Source organism: Vipera berus (genome assembly GCF_964194415.1).
Source record: "Vipera berus genome assembly, chromosome: 2".
Taxonomy (NCBI): Eukaryota; Metazoa; Chordata; class Lepidosauria; order Squamata; family Viperidae; genus Vipera; species Vipera berus.
Window position 1 is genome coordinate 183,604,609 of NC_138203.1, and position 16,262 is coordinate 183,620,870.

Below are 16,262 nucleotides of genomic sequence, written 5' to 3' on the forward strand. Positions count from 1 at the left end.
CTCTTTTCTGATGGTTCTTCCTATATATATAAGTTTACTTTTCTATTTTTACAAGTCAATGTATATAGGTGGATTCATGTAAGGATTTTACATTGAGTTATTTTGTGACTCACTGAAATGTTCTATGACAAACACAGGTCTGATAATCCACACAACTCCTGGCTGTAAAATGGTGTGTGTTTGTTTGTTTGTGTGTATGTTTTTGTGTGTGTGTTTAAATTTAGAGACAAGATGGGTCAAGAAATGCTAAACACATTTTGGCTTTTATACAAACTTCAATTTCAAATTATTCCCAGGTGCATTTTTCACACCATGTTGGAAAGTACAAATGTAGGGAACATTTCTCGACAAATGAAAAGGCAAAGGAATGAGTTAAAAATATTTTCTTGACACTTTATATATAAAAAACCTCCCAAAGGTGAATATATATATATATTACTGTTTTGTAACAACAAAGCATCTTTGCTGCAGAATTCTTATCTTGAAATTTACAGACATCAAACCATTCTCACTATTCTGCCACAGTATAATTCTGATAGGGACGTGGTGGCTCAGTGGGTTAGGATGCTGAGCTTGTTGATCAGATGGTCGGCAGTTTGGTGGGTCGAATCCCGAGTGCCACGTAACAGAATGAGCGCCTGTTACTCGTCCCAGCTTCTGCCAACCTAGCAGTCCGAAAGCACGTAAAAAATGCAAGTAGAAAAATAAGGACCACTACAGTGGGAAGGTAACAGCGTTCCATGTGCCTTTGGCATCTAGTCATGCCGGCCACATGACCATGGAGACATCCTCGGACAAGCGCTGGCTCTTCAGCTTTGAAACGGAGATGAGCACCGGCCCCTAGAGTTGGAAACGACTAGCACGCATGTGCGGGGGAAACTGCACCTGTACCTGTACCTGTATAATTCTGATATCTATTTTTAGCTGTTACATATACATTTTGGTTTGCTGCTGCTGTTTTGCAATTTCTTATTGTGTGACAAGAACCATTTAAAGGAAAAAGAAGTATCATCTTCCAATCCATTTTTATTCCCTTTTAGACATTACTTATATACTAGCACAGAAAAGCTAATATTTTGGAAGCAAGCGGCAATAATATAGGTAAAAAATAAAGATGAGACGTAGTATTCTTTCTCCCCCTGAATCATTAAGCAAAGATCTTTATATGGAATTGTACATGTCTGTAAGATGTTTCTTCACTAAAATGACTTGCATTGTAAGTAATAAAGCCATTTAGTTTTGTTACAAGCAGTGCTTTTTTTGTGAAAGAAAAAGGGGCCGGAACTCACACATGTCATACAACCCGCCTTGCCTCCCCTACAAGGTTCTATTCAAAAAAGGTGTTGGAACTCCGTTCTGAGCGTTCTATGACAAAAAAAGGCCTACTGTATATTAGCCTTCCTCAATCTAGTGCTCTCCTAAAGAGTTGGATTGCAAATGCCATAATGACCTTCAGATTATGGGGCTTTAGTGCCAACCGTTTTGAAGAGCACAAAGTTGAGGGAAGCTGGCAAAATTATACACAACCTACATGAAAAAAGAAAACTAGAGAAAGAAAAAGGGAATTAGTCTTTTGGTTTATATACAACATGCCACCGTTCAAAATGTTTAATGCTGACCTGAGACCATAGAGAACTGTCCCATCTGGATGTAAACGAATCATTCTGTTCTTCACAGTGACACCATGTACAAATGACTTCTTATCATTCAGGAAGTAGGTATCAGGAACCCAAAGCTGATCTGCTACTCTATTGTCCAGTGTAAGATTTAAAGGTATTACATTATACGAAAGCCTCTTATCCCTCCATGCTTGTTGAAAGTACATGGTCAAAGTATAGTCCTGAAATGATAGAAGAGAGAGGGAAAATAGGTTGAAAATTTTATTTTTTATTTTGCTACTTGAAATAACCAAACCAAACCAAAGGGTACTTCTTCAACTGACCACCATTGTCTGTAAAATTACTGTTTGAAAAAAATAAATGCTGTGTTATCCTCCAAAATAGAAAATATAAAAATATTTGGCACCAGACTCTATCAATACTAGAATAATATTATCTCATATTTTTAAAAACACTTTCTTTAATTAAAACAGAAAGCATGGAATAATGGCCACAGAGTACCATATAAGCAATTATCCATAAGCATTATTTTTCTCTTTAAGAATCAACAATATTTGATTGAAGTTTGGGAATGTAATTTTCTGGTTATTAATAATAATATTTTATGTTATCTATCTATTCCCACATATCTAATACAAAATTGCACTTAGCTCAATCAAGTAAACAAATTATTATTGAAAAGGTTGTCTCTATAAAAAATATCTTCAGGCTTCTGACAGAAACAAAGATTTCTTGTCAAAGAATTCAAAAAGATACATTGCATAACTAGAGATTATGTGAATTACAGTTCAACACATCTAAAAAGCACCACATTAGAAAAGGCTTAATTAGACCAAAAGAGCAGCTCTTTCTGACATTCCCTGAAGTCGGGAGATGCAGTTATCTTTGTAAATTAAATCTCTTCTTCTGTGAACATCTATTTAGTCCACCAAGGATGCTGGGAAGAGTAAGACACAGTATCCTATGGTTAGTCCTCTAGACATCAGTACGTTCAGATGTGGCCTGTCCCACATTAGCACAATACTGATTGCTTTATCTCTCATATTTCATGATACTCAATTGACTATACTAACCCGAACCAGTTAAAATGTTATAGTCTTAATACAGAAGAAAGGCTTAATCAACCAAATGATTGAAATCATTTGCCTAGGTAGTTTATAATCCATAGGCTTGGGATCCCGAAATAATCTAAGGGATATTTCAGGCAACACAGAGGGCAATTTTGTTAAGGCCTTGTTTCAGTGTGGCATTGAAAAAGACCACTGGCACTATTGCTCCTGACTGCCCTCAATAGCTAAGGGAAGCTTGAAAAATTGTCTGGCGTTATGAGTGGCCCCAGACAATAAGGAGAAGTGGCAACTGTCTAGAGTGAATCCAAAATAAACTTGCAGAAAAATAGCCAAGCAAAAAAAGACTACATAACTATGTCTGTTTGTAGTAAGGATGGGTCAAAGTGGGTTTATTTCTCTACCTTTATTACATTTTATCCTAATAGACCTTTTGCAGACTTTGGGCAGACAGCTCAAAGCTATCCCAGAAATGAACTCAGCTGACTACTCAGCAAACTGCTGCAATAAATTTGCAAAGAACACTGAAAGTGTATTGCTTTGCATCCACTTCAGATTAGACCTTGCAGTTATGCTGAGGTTATGGGAGCATCTTGATCATACATAAACAATTTTGGGGAGGCTGAGGAAATTGGCAACATTTTCAAAATTTATCATCTGGTACAGATCTTCAGTGAGGGTAATCAAGGTTGTTTCATATTAAGAGGCATGGCAGATTTATACCCACTGGCCTCTCTCGAAGAGATCCTTAATGAACCATCTGATTTTAGATAGCTATCACTCTTTGCAAATTTGTCTTTATTAGGAACAGTAATAGAGGGGATACTACCCATCCAACTCTAAATGGATGTGGGGAAAATTGGATTATCTAGATGAAGCTGGGTCTGCTTCAGGATTGGATATGGTACTAAAATGATCTTGGTTACTCTGACTGAGAGAGTAACCAATTTGACATGGGGCTTAAGGCCTCAGGGTACAAATTGGGAAATCACAAATTCTAGTCCTCCCTTGGGCATGAAGCTATTTTGAGTCAGTCATTCTTTCTTAGATCTAAGAAGAAGGTAAGTCAAAACTCTGCTGAAAATGTTGCCACAAAAAATTGCAGGGACTTGTCCAGTAGTCACTAGGAATGAATACTGACCTGAAGGTACAAATCAAACAAAGCAAAGCAAAACACTGACTGAAGCTCTTTACCAGAGGACAAAGATGGAGAATATCACTATATTGATCTTATTAGTATTCTGAAGAAATGTTGACACTATTGATCACTGGTTATACCGGTAGCTGGAACAATTCGGTTGGGAACTGAGGAAAAAAATCCGGAGTTCCGTTGGCAGTTGATTCCATAGGGCAGGCGCGCCCACAGAGAACGCCCTCCCCCTGTGGATCGCCCGTCGGCAATCCTTGACTGGTGGTACCCTGAGGAGGCCCTCCCTGTGGGAGCGCACAGGATGGGAAATTGACGCTGGCAGCAGGTGCTCCCTTAGATAATCCATCTGAACATCTGAGCTATGATTTTTTTTCTCTGAACTTCTATGTCTTTGATCTTTAACTGTTTATTTTAATAAACTTTTAATCTTTCTTTGCTACCTCCTTGCACTTTTTTATTGTGCAACAAGAAGGTTTCTATTTTTTAATATCTCTTACATATTTGATTTATATATTCCCCCTTTTTCATATTTTTTTTTACAAAGCAACCCCAAGTAACATGAGTTGGGCTGAGGAAAAATGATTCGTCCAGGTCACTGAATGTCTTTTATTTTTAAAACAGCATTTAATTGCTGCTATTGTTTTAACTGATTTGGTTTCATTTTTCTTCTGTTTTTTTCATTAAAAGAAATTCCAAAGCAAGATTTTACATTAGCCTTCTCCATCCAACATACTTTTTTTCAGGCAAGTTGGATAATTCCAGCATACTGGATGACTATCTGGAAAAATGTTTTATGGAAACTGAGACTAATTTAGCTGAAGGGCCCCAAGATATGTATTTTTTTTACTTTCTGAAGTACGAAATTAAATTTTAACTTGAACCTCTGCTTCTGAATGTGCTCTTTGCAAATTTCATTCCAAATGGATCTACAAAAACCACAATCTTGAACATATACTTTTAGGCCATATTATATATGTACTGTGTGATTTCATGCAGAGATATCATTTGTAGAGGAAACCTGCGCTCACAGTGCAATAAATTCATACTTCTGCTATTCTGAACCAACATGTAGGTTTCCTAGGCAAGATTCTTAATACTAAAGAGAATAAAATAGGATTGAATGGAGTGTGTGACTTTTGAAGTTAATGCTGTGGATGTTGTCTGATGCTTGGTTTACAACTAAGTTTATAATTTTACCTTTGACAGGGGTGACTGAAGTCCCCTTTGCTTTCTTTTTCTTTGTTCCCATCTAGTTTTGTCATTTTGGTCATTGTTAGTCTTTTTGTTATTGATGTTGTTTCCTTGCTTTTAAATGTTTTTAACAATTTGCCAACTATCCAGGTTTGCGCAGAGTTATAATTTATGTTCTTCTTTTAAACTGGGAATTGCTACTTAATACATAGTACCTTGTAGGCCATTCCTACCTCTGTTCCCTAGATAAATACAAATGAGTCAGGTACTTTTGCAATATTTTACAACACCCAATTTTAAATATATAAAGTGTAAACTGTTACAATGACAAACAAAACATGAATTTGTGTGCACATGCCATACTGCGAATCCAACATTGTTCTCTGAGAGAGAGAAATACCGCATAAGGGAGAAAGGAAAAAAGAAAAATGTATAGCCTCAATTAACTACTAATGAACTGCATGGCTATATCAACTTCAATCTCCCTAACATTTCCCTTAGGAAATCATCATTCTACATTACAGCTCACTAGATTATTTTGCAATGTTTATATGGCTCTTTTCTCTCTTTGGATATCCTGTACTCTGAGATAATACACACAATATTAAACTATCTGCCTGCACTGGAAATATGACTTTTAAAAGTTGCCAATATTTCAAAGGAACATCTAAGTTGGAAATACTAAACCGTCCTATCACATAGTTTGCTTCCTTCCTGGGGCTGAGAGAAAGTGACTGGTTCAAGGTCACTGAGCTGGCTTTGTGCTTAAGGCAGGACTACAACTTATGGTCTCTGTGTTTCTAGGCTGATGCCTTAACCACTACATCAACTGGCTCTCTATTAACATTTACAATATGGGAAACAAGCAATATGAACTTAAACTCCAAACAAGGTAACTTGGTGAGAAGTCTCTGATGATTGATAGCAACTGAATGATACTACTTATTCAAAAGCAACCAAACAATAGAAAGGAGGTAATTATGTTGTACACAATAGGATAACATATAAAGCACATGAAAGGAAGCAGACCATCAAGGAAGAGTTCAAAGAGCCAGCCTGGAATTGCAGAAAAGGTGCCAAAAAGCCTAAAGAGAGGTTCTTCAGATACCTTTGAAATAAAAGGAAAATAATGGATATACCAGCTGTGAAATGGTATAATGTTAAACAAGAAAAGATTGAACAATTCAAGTTTTGTTTTGATAAGTCTTCTAAGATAAGTATGTCCAGTTTAATGAAAAGAAAGACTAGGGATGATACGATAGCAGTGTTCCAATATCTTGGGGGTTTCCACAAAGAAGAGGAAGTCAAGCTATTCTCCAAAGCACCTGAAGGCAGGACAAGAAGCAACAGATGGAAACTAAAAAGGAGAGAACGAACCTAGAACTCAGGAGAAATTTTCTGACAGTGAGATGAATTAATCAATGGAACAACTTGCCTGCAAAAGTTGTGGGTGCTCCAACATGGGAGGTTTTTAAGAAGAGATTGGATAACTGTTTGTCTGAAATGGTACAGATCTCCTGCTTGAGCAAGGGATTGGACTAGAAGACCTCCAAGGTCCCTTCCAAATAATTGTGAACAGCAGGATTGAAATTTGGGATTGATAGCAATATAGTCAATCTGTTTGTTTGTTTGTTTGTTTACAGTTCAGATCTCTGGGATCAGGTCAATTCCATCTGACACCAATGGAATTTCCATCTGGCTGTACTTCTATCTCTTGTCTAGAGAAAGGCTCAAATGCCAGTTAACTGCAGGTAGACAAATACTATATCCCATTGTCAAAAAGGTGGAAATTGCAGAAAAGCACAGACCATTTAACCTGATGTCAATAATTGGGAACCTTCTAGAGCAGATACAACCATTTTGGAACTATGCAGAAATGGTCAAAAATCTATAAAGTTTTGTTGACAAGTTCTGACAAGCCAACCCTTTATTTTCTTTTTAAAAAATCAGATAAGTTCATAATTTGTAGATATGATAAACTTTGATTTTAGCAAGGCAGTTGACAAAGTACCCCATGGCATTCTGATTAGGAAATTACTTCAAGTGTGAGCTGGCTGGCATCGCAGTTAAGTGGATATGTAACCGCTGAAAATTCATATTTGAACAATCTTCATTTCTTGAGGGATTTGAGTGGAATACCTTGGGCCTTAGGTCTTGGGTCCTATATTATTTAGCATTATTTTATCAACTGATGATATGCCGGAAACATTTTATCAGGGCTGCAGATGACACAAAACTGGGCTAGGAGAGTTGATGCCCCTGGCACATGAACATATATATATACTTTTGCCCTGTTAGAGATTGCAAATGTAATGATTGAAAAGCCAAGGATTATTTTTCTATTTCTTCAATCAAACAATTCAAAGTTATTAATGAAACACACTTATGCCTCAGTGTAAGTCACTAGTTATTGCAAAACAAGTATTATATTATCCTATTTAATTGAATATAACTTAAGAGTTACCAGTTCTCCTCAGAAAAGAAAAGTGGCATAAGAGGGAGTATAAATGCAAATTTTAGACATAAAAACTAATTATCATATTCTAATTGATTCAAAAGGACAATAAATCCTGAAACCTATCACACAGTACTCAAGATGCAATGCATTATCATTTTCTTTTACCTTTATTCTGAATTTTAACTGGAGGAAAGATGAAAGGATACAGGGGGTGGGGGCAAATAAAGAAAATAAGAGAACTGCAAAGCCAGAAAACAATGTGCTCCTTAAAGATATAGAACAAAGAAGTATAAATATTCACTTGTATTTAAAAATTATTACATGGAAAAAACAGATAAACATGATTATGTGTTTTAAAAAAGTAATAGTTCCTGGTAGCTCTTAAATAAAGAAAGTTCAATCTTTAAATTGAATTGTAAAGGTATATTATTAGGTTAGTGAATAATGAAGTCAAGAAGAGATAAGTGTGCATTTTTTTTCTTTTAGAAAAAATAAATCAAGTTGAATGGAGAGTCCTTGGCTTGACATTGGTAGAAGTAAAATTATCCCAATACTGAGATTGATATAAACTGAATATGAGTAAGTATGAAAATAACAATGTAAAAAGAACAAATATATTTATTCTGTGGTGGTAAGACCTTACTTTAAATTCATTATCCAGTTTGGAGCATGGTACTCCTTATTTCAATTAACTGAAGTGCCCCTTTCAGAGAAAGACAGGAAAAAAATATTATTAAAAAAACTGATGTATATGGGGGAAAACTATGTGGATATATTTCAGTTTAAGAAGATCCAAGCTAAATTAGGGGTTCTCTCTGCAGACAGTAGAACTAAATGCATCATGCTTGCAAAAAGCCATTGTCATCTGAATGATCTTATAAAAGACTCACATGGTGAACACACTGAATAAGACTTAAATGTACACAGTAAGACTCGAATGTGCATCAACTGGAGTTTTTAGGCATCCAGACAGTTAACCCGCAAGAGATAAAACAACATCTCTACTATGTTCCACAATGCAACACAAACTGGTATTAAGTTACAGCAAGACATTCTGGTTGAACGTCTAAAAAAAGCTAGAAAAGAAAACCTAAAAAAAGTAGTTCAAAACCAAAATCCAGATAGAAGATATATTCTACATCTCTCAAGATGTTCAAGAAAATGTTGAATGGCCATCTGTGGCTAAATGCCTTAATTCAGATTACTGGCATAAGAAGGGGACTGTATTCTATAGCCTTAAAAACCCTTCCAACTTTACGATTGTCTGCCAGAATGAATTTCCTTTATCAATTCATAGACATCAGCCTTATCTCCACAAAATAGCATTCCAATTTATTAGTCTCCAATGAAATAAGAGGGATATTAATTAGCTGATTCAATCTGGTTTACATGAATCAACTATTCTTTTTAAACTTGATAGTGCTGGATCACGACCAGCAGCCACCTGAGGTATTTTTTAGGGTTTTTATCCCACCTTTATTATTTTTATGTATAACTCAAGACAGTGAACTACCTAATATGCCTTCTTCCTCCTTTTTTCCCCCACAATAACAACCCTGTGATATGGGTTGGGCTGAAAGAGTGACTGGCCCAAGATCACCCAGCTGACTTTCATGCCTAAAGTAGGATTAAAACTGTTTCGGGTTTCTAGACTGGTGCGTTAACCTTTAGATCAAACTGGCTCTTTAATCACATGATAGCTATGTCACATCTGCATGACTTACAGCCACCTCATCCCTCAAATACCCTAAGCCCTCATCCCTAAAGAAGAGTGAGTGAACCATAGTGGTCCCATTTCCACCACCTCCAATTCTGGTCTTGGGAAGCCATTCATTGCCATGGGAGACCCTAGTTCAGTTGAGGGAAGGAAAGGACTCAGTTATAAGAAAAATAGGTTTTTACACTGATTCTGTTGCTAGGCAGATTAGATGACTGTTTCGATGAGGAAAAAGAAGGTAAATTCATGATAACCAATGTATTGAAACTCCTTTCAGGGATTTTTGCTCAACCACCAGCCAGGAGAAATTTAGCATGCCATGGGAATCAAGTTATTGTCTGCACGAATATAACACATTAAACTTAGCTTTAGCTGGATTGACCTCATTTCTTAGTACACACAATACACTAATAATCAAACCTGGCTGGCTCCTTGTAACACATTAAGCAACATAAAAGCTAATCCAAGTTAAAAACTAATTTGATTACTAATGGAGTTTGGCAATTTAAAGCCAAAATAGTTCCTAACCACCCTTTCTGGACACTGTGGTGCAAATCAAATCTCAAGCTGATCTCCTCTCCATAAAGAAGGTTTTTTTAAAATTTAAATAACAACCCAGTCCAAAACTATGCTTGAATTGTTCCAGAATTCTTGAACAGCAGCAGCATGACAGAGGTGGGATTTTTTTTACACTTTTTAAAGTGCACAGACATGTCCATGTTTACACTATTTGTGTTTCTTGGGTAGACAGTGATGCATTGACTACCTTAGCGTAAAGAGTAGGAATGTATTCATGAGAAAAAACGAACTAAAATTACTTTCAACATTACTTACATGAATTCTTCCCTTGAACTTGCAGTTTTGTATTTATTTTTATGATTACAATGCAAAGCATTTCAGTACACATAAAACTACTGTAAAAGAATATTGCTTATTTAAAAGGTCATGATAAACTAGAAGCTATGATTTTTCTCTGCATTAAGACTATGTGATAAAAACTGGTCAAAAAGCAGAGAATTTAAGTGCATTACCACCTCAGAGTGTTTCTATCTGCAGATCCATAGAGATGAGATAATCATATTGATTGGAAAATCCTCTAACTGCATTGTAACCTATATGACACATAAAACCAAGGGTTAAATAGTGCATTTTACTTCAAATGTTAACATTGCACTGTATCTAATGCCACACTTAATGATATACTTCCCTTCATGCCTATAGGCAGGAATTAACTCTTCATTTTAATATAGTAGATTAACTTGCAATGGTGCCGACTAGGAGTGTCCTAAAATTAAAACCATCCACTCTTAGTAATCATAAAAGCCCCCCAAATTAAGTCTGCTTGTAGATAAGCCTTTTCAGCTGTGTTTCTAAAATTTAGTTTCCAATAACATATGTGGGAGAAAACCAGTGTTTCAAGAGTCCTGGGTAGTAGGATGGTGGTTAGGAACCATCATGAGGGAGAGGCAGAAAATATCAAGATTCTTCCTGCAGTCAGTTTTTCCCTCCTTTTTGCAGACTAGTTTGAGGAGAGATAGAATTATAGAGTATTGACAGGAAGCATTCAGAGTGGTTACACTTTTTCAAACATGCTGAAAACCTTAAGCTGTATTGACCTAAGTTGAGGGTGTTCATCTCTAATTTAACAGCGTCTATTGCACTCCAAAGAGGACACAAACACTTGGCTGAATTCATGTTTCAGAATGTAGCATTTGTTTTTTCATGGGATTATAATGGCCATATGATAACAAATGTCCCTGAAATTTATGGGAAAAACATAGACCAAACAAAACAAAGACCCAATAAAATCATCAAACCATTTCATAATAAGGTAGATTTAATTTAAATCATTAGCCAAAGACCTTCAATGTAGTATTTAAATCTCAATTTAAATGTGTGGAAGATATCATAATCAGTATTTCTTTTAAATTTTTTCTGTTTAATATAATAGTATTCTTCAATCCTTAAAGAGAAATACAGAATTCAGAATTAGAAAGCATATATCATATAAAGCAATTAATTAAACAGATCTTGTTCAGATTAATTTTCTTCAAAATGAAATGGTCTTCATTACAAGTAATCAGAGACATACTGATGACATCATTAGAAACTGAGACCATTCGAGTTAATGAATTATTGATAGATTGAAAGATGTTTTTGCCATGGCACCCCAGGAGAATCATCTTTTTAAAAAATCTGGATAGCTTTTTCCAACAAAGAATAGAGCGCAAAGTAAAAAACAACAACACACAAGCAAAATTATTTTGAGTGTATTACTTTATTAATAAACTTTTGTAAAAAGTAATTTCAGCTAAATTATAAAAACTTCAAATATTGGCAGAATAGTTCAGTTTTATTTTCTTTATTCAAAATCTGGGGGAGGGGATCAAGCTTTTTTCCCAGGCCTCAATTATTTTGAAATAATTACTCCAAAGGAAGAACACTCTTTTAAAAAAATCACCAGAAAGTACTGCTGAAAGTATTTCAGCAATGTTTAAGAGATTTCCATCATATCATCACTATAATTTTCTTGAAAACATCATCAACAAATGTTTATCTTGAGATTTATCATAATTGGTATTGTAGAAAGATAATTGTTTACATCATTAGCAATTCTTCCTGTCAGCAGTTATAATCAACCTTGTTATAACTACTGAGAATAATGTAAAGAAAAAGTTGGAGGCGTTGCTTTTCTGTTTATTATTTTCACCCCCATAATTTAACTTTCTCATTGTTTATTTCCTTTTTTCAGATTACACCCAGTTTCTTCCAAACTTCAACAATATTAGAAATAAAAGTTGCTTCCCCTTATTGAAGATTGCAGAGTAGGTTTTAGGACAGGTATCAAATAGTCATTTTTTCTTTTTAGCTCCATACTGAGAACTTTGGTCCTGATAATTTCTGTCTGTTCCTTCAGCATCTTGTTTAAAAATGCCATCAATAGTGGAATTCTTGATGCAGCACTTCAAACCATCATGTTCCATTAAGAATCTTGTGGGAAAGTTATTAGTTCTGCCTGCTTTATTTGGAGCAACTACTACAAAGTGAAATAACCAATGAAGAAAGCTGTTCTGCCTTAGGTTGCAGATAAACACACAGAGATACTGTTGCTAAGAAGTTATTTACTACAGCTAAGCAGATAACAGTAGGCAAGGTAAAAAAAAACAAGGTCTGTGCAAAGAGTACTTCCCTGAATAAATAAATCTGTTTGAAGTTCAAACAGCAATAGTCTGGTCCAAATTCATTCCAGGAATCAAGAGCTGAGTTGGATAGTCAGCTGGCCCAATAGTCAAAGGTTTAAGAATACACAGCAGCAAGAATCACAAGCTGGAATGCCAAATGGTTCATTTCAACAAAGGCTGAAGGCAAAGCAGTTACATAACATTGTCTGCAGGAAGCTAGCTGCAGTTATTTGCTTTGTGAGGAGTTTCATAGAGTGGAGCTGTTCTGCTTGCCATTGCATGCATCAAGACTTGAGGCTTGGTGGTTGTGCCTCATCATCCAGTTACTCCAGCTGATCACAAGATGCCTATGATTGATCAGTGTCCTCAGATCATCATGGTTTGAAGATTCCCAAGTCTGACAATCCATAGACATGTTATCAGAATAGGAGTCAGAGTCTAGCCCTAAACCTAAACCTAACCCTATTTATGTTTCTTCCTTAATATTTCTAATGTTGACATTCCAATATCCAATCTTGGTAGTGCATCTTGGTTTCAAGTTCTGTCACTTTCAGATAAAATTTTATAGTAATATCACTCATCAATTTCATCAATGATTGGAGCATTAACTTGGATAATTTTAACATTAAAGTCCATGAAAATCTAACTAATTCTATTTTCACTTTGGTTGCATCTACCAAAATACAATCCTTGCTATGAAAACAACAGTTTCTTTTTTCTTTTTGTATCGTGGGTAGCATACAGCATTATTTTTTTATGATTTTTCCCCATATTAATGCTTCCTTGTGGCTTCAAATTTTTTTCCAGCATGTCAACATCAGTAAATAAACATCTGCAAGGTTTTGAACTAGCTAGCTGTATTATAAGCACTATTAGTTAAAGATCTGCAACTGTCAGTCTTCAGTAGCATGTCGAATACTATCCAACCTGAGTACTCCTCATCCAGCATTATATCATTAATTTATATTGTCTATCCATGTGGTTTTCTTATTAAATACAGGAATTATTCTCATTGTCTTCTCCCAGGCAGTATGAAATGATATCATTATCATTGTAACTAAATGTGTTCATTCAGGCCCAACATCTTTTTATATCATTTTATATCATTGCTACCCCCTGTAGATGCCTGTTTGCTATAGTGGGCAGAGGGATGGCCTCACATGCTGGGTGACCCTGGTGGTAATATATGGTAGTCTTGGCATACACTCTCAAGGTTCTTTGCTGTTTCGCCAACACAAATCAAAATTAAATATGAAATTCATTTTTATAACGTGAAAGACATCTTTGAAGCAAATATGAATCTTGTTCAAAAATATATGACAGGCCTTCACTTTTGATGAAAGAAAAGCAGTTTGAAAATACAATATGCCAATTTTAAATTATCCTAAAGGTGCTCATATGATCCAGGATATCTGAGCACATGTGAATATAATTTCAACTAAGAAAATCCTATTTACAGAAAGAAACAGGCAAGCAAAGTGAGCATATGTATCAGTTATAGGTATATTCTATCAGGACCTTAGCAAGTTATTATTTACCATTTCTAAACTATATATGATATAGTTAACAACAACAACAATAATAGAGGTGGAAGGGACCTTGGAGGTCTTCTAGTCCAATACCTTACTCAGGCAGGAAAACCTATACCATTTCAGACAAATGGCTGTCCAGTCTCTTCTTAAAAATTTCCAGTGTTGGAGCATTCACAACTTCTGGAGGCAGGTTGTTCCACTGATTAATTGTTCTAACTGTCAGGAAATTTCTCCTTAGTTCTAGGTTGCTTCTCTCTTTGATTAGTTGCCATCCACTGCTTCTTGTCCTGCCTGCAGGTGCTTTGGAGAATAGTTCGACTCCATCTTCTTTGTAGCAACCCCTGAAATATTGGAATACTGCTATCACGTCCCCCCAGTCCTTCTCTTCATTAAACTAGACATATCCAATTCCAGCAACCATACTTTATATATTTTAGCCTCCAGCTCCCTCATCATCTTTGTTGCTCTTCTCTGTACCCTTTCTAGAGTCTCAACATCTTTTTATGCATATTACCATGATGATATAATATTACCAGTATATTATCATCAAAGGTGGCTTTTTCTGACCCATTGAGACAAACATGAATGTTTTAGAAAACACATTTTGCAACCCTCTCACATTTGGTTTTAACTGTAACAAATGTAATTGATATTTTCTACATGAATATTATAGATTAAACCCAACTGAACAATTGACTGAATTTGGTATCTTCTGGGAATGACTAGATATTTAAAAACAAACAAAAAGTAAATAAATTTAAAAGTTCATTTTTCCCATTAATTTTCTTATTCTTACATCTTTTCTTAAATATGTTATAAGTACATTTTGTGATGCTAAGGGACCCCTATAATTCTTCCCTATTTAATTGCACCAGAACTTACCTTTAAGAACAGAAGCCAAAAGCCAGGATAAAATGTACTTTTTCTTATTTATCTGTTATTGCTGTAATACTTTCAGTGAAAAATTAACAAAATGGGGCTGATGGAAATGGGAATTACAGTCCAAATTGTCCACTCTAGGTGATATAGAAGTTATTTAAGATATCATTCTGGTCTCCTTTGAAAAAATTACAGATTTACACAATATCTATTCATCACTGATTTTATATGTAGTTGGTCAATTTAGGATTAAATTTTAATCACTTGGTAAAAACTGATGAGAACATACATATTTCCATGTACTCTAGTTCCAAAAGTTGATACACTTCCAGAGAAATTTAGAAGTCAGGTTTTAAGTACATCTGAAAAGATGCTTTGATTTCCACATAAAATCACCTGCTAGTCCTAAACATTTTGGAAAATGCAAGGTGAACACTGCAAAAGAAGCAGTCTTCTTTATAGCTACTGTAGATGTCCATTCCAATTACAAAGTCATGTTACTATTAGTGCTGTACAGAGGTCAGATCTGAAGGGTAAAATGTGAAATGGAGAATTTGTGAGTGGCCATATAACCCTTGTCGGGAATATCTTAAATTAAATGTGTCTGGCTCATAGGATCATATATCAGGAACAGAGAGTAACAAAACAAGCCCATAAAAAGAAGCAGCTGCTTTAAACATTCCCAACAGGGACTCAAACTTTAGTTTTTATTAAAAAATGCTAGTCCCTGCTTTTTCTGGGATTTTTTTTTAAGAAATAGAGCTAAAAGATAATCATACTAGTCATTCTATACCACTAAATAGATGCCTCCTTGCCAAAATGTCAAGTGTGGATATATTCTGTTCTCAAAAGTCAATCTTAATAAGAGGTTCATCAACATGAAATGTTGCACTTCAGTTTTTTTGTGTGTCACATGGAAAAACCTTTACTGAAATTTTTATTTTTAATTTGCTTATTGCATATTTATATATGCTAAATGACAGATTAAGTGCTGAATTTCATAACCGAGCCTTCATCCATATGTCTTGAAGAACATATTTCAGCATAATGACATTGAAGTATGACTAGTATCTCATGGCAAAACAAATCTGTGAAGCAATCTACAAATAGCAGGGGATGGGGGAGAGGAGGCCATCTAAAGATAACTGAATACAATGTTTATTCTTCATTTCAAAATGTTTTTACATTCAAAAGTTTACCTTAAAAGCAATACAGAATTGTGTTTTGAATAAGCAAATGTACTAGAGATATAAGCAATTGTGACTTAGGTTGTCACTTTGGCTGGCTCAGACCTGGCAGAATTTACCCAACTGCTCAAACTGAGACAGCTAGTAACTATATCATGCATCAGAATGAGGTCACAAGTCACTTGGTTCTCCTCTGCAGTAATTAGGATGAAGTCCCATCTTCTACCCTCCAAAGTTTAAATCCGGTGTTTCTTTTTCCCACCTTTTCCACATTTAAGTG

At 35.3% G+C, this 16,262-nt stretch overlaps 1 protein-coding gene across 3 annotated transcripts in view; it reads right to left on the reverse strand.

The window, feature by feature from the left end:
• The window catches only part of GABRB2 (gamma-aminobutyric acid type A receptor subunit beta2), a gene marked incomplete at both ends in the record, with an annotated part of 109,843 nt that overhangs the window by 76,177 nt on the left and 17,404 nt on the right, over nucleotides 1-16,262 (reverse strand). For all 3 annotated transcript variants that reach the window (XM_081317071.1, XM_081317070.1, XM_081317069.1), the window contains one exon: nucleotides 1,620-1,840. In XM_081317071.1, the coding sequence (XP_081173197.1) occupies nucleotides 1,620-1,840 (221 nt within the window). The remainder of the gene's footprint in view (nucleotides 1-1,619; nucleotides 1,841-16,262) is intronic.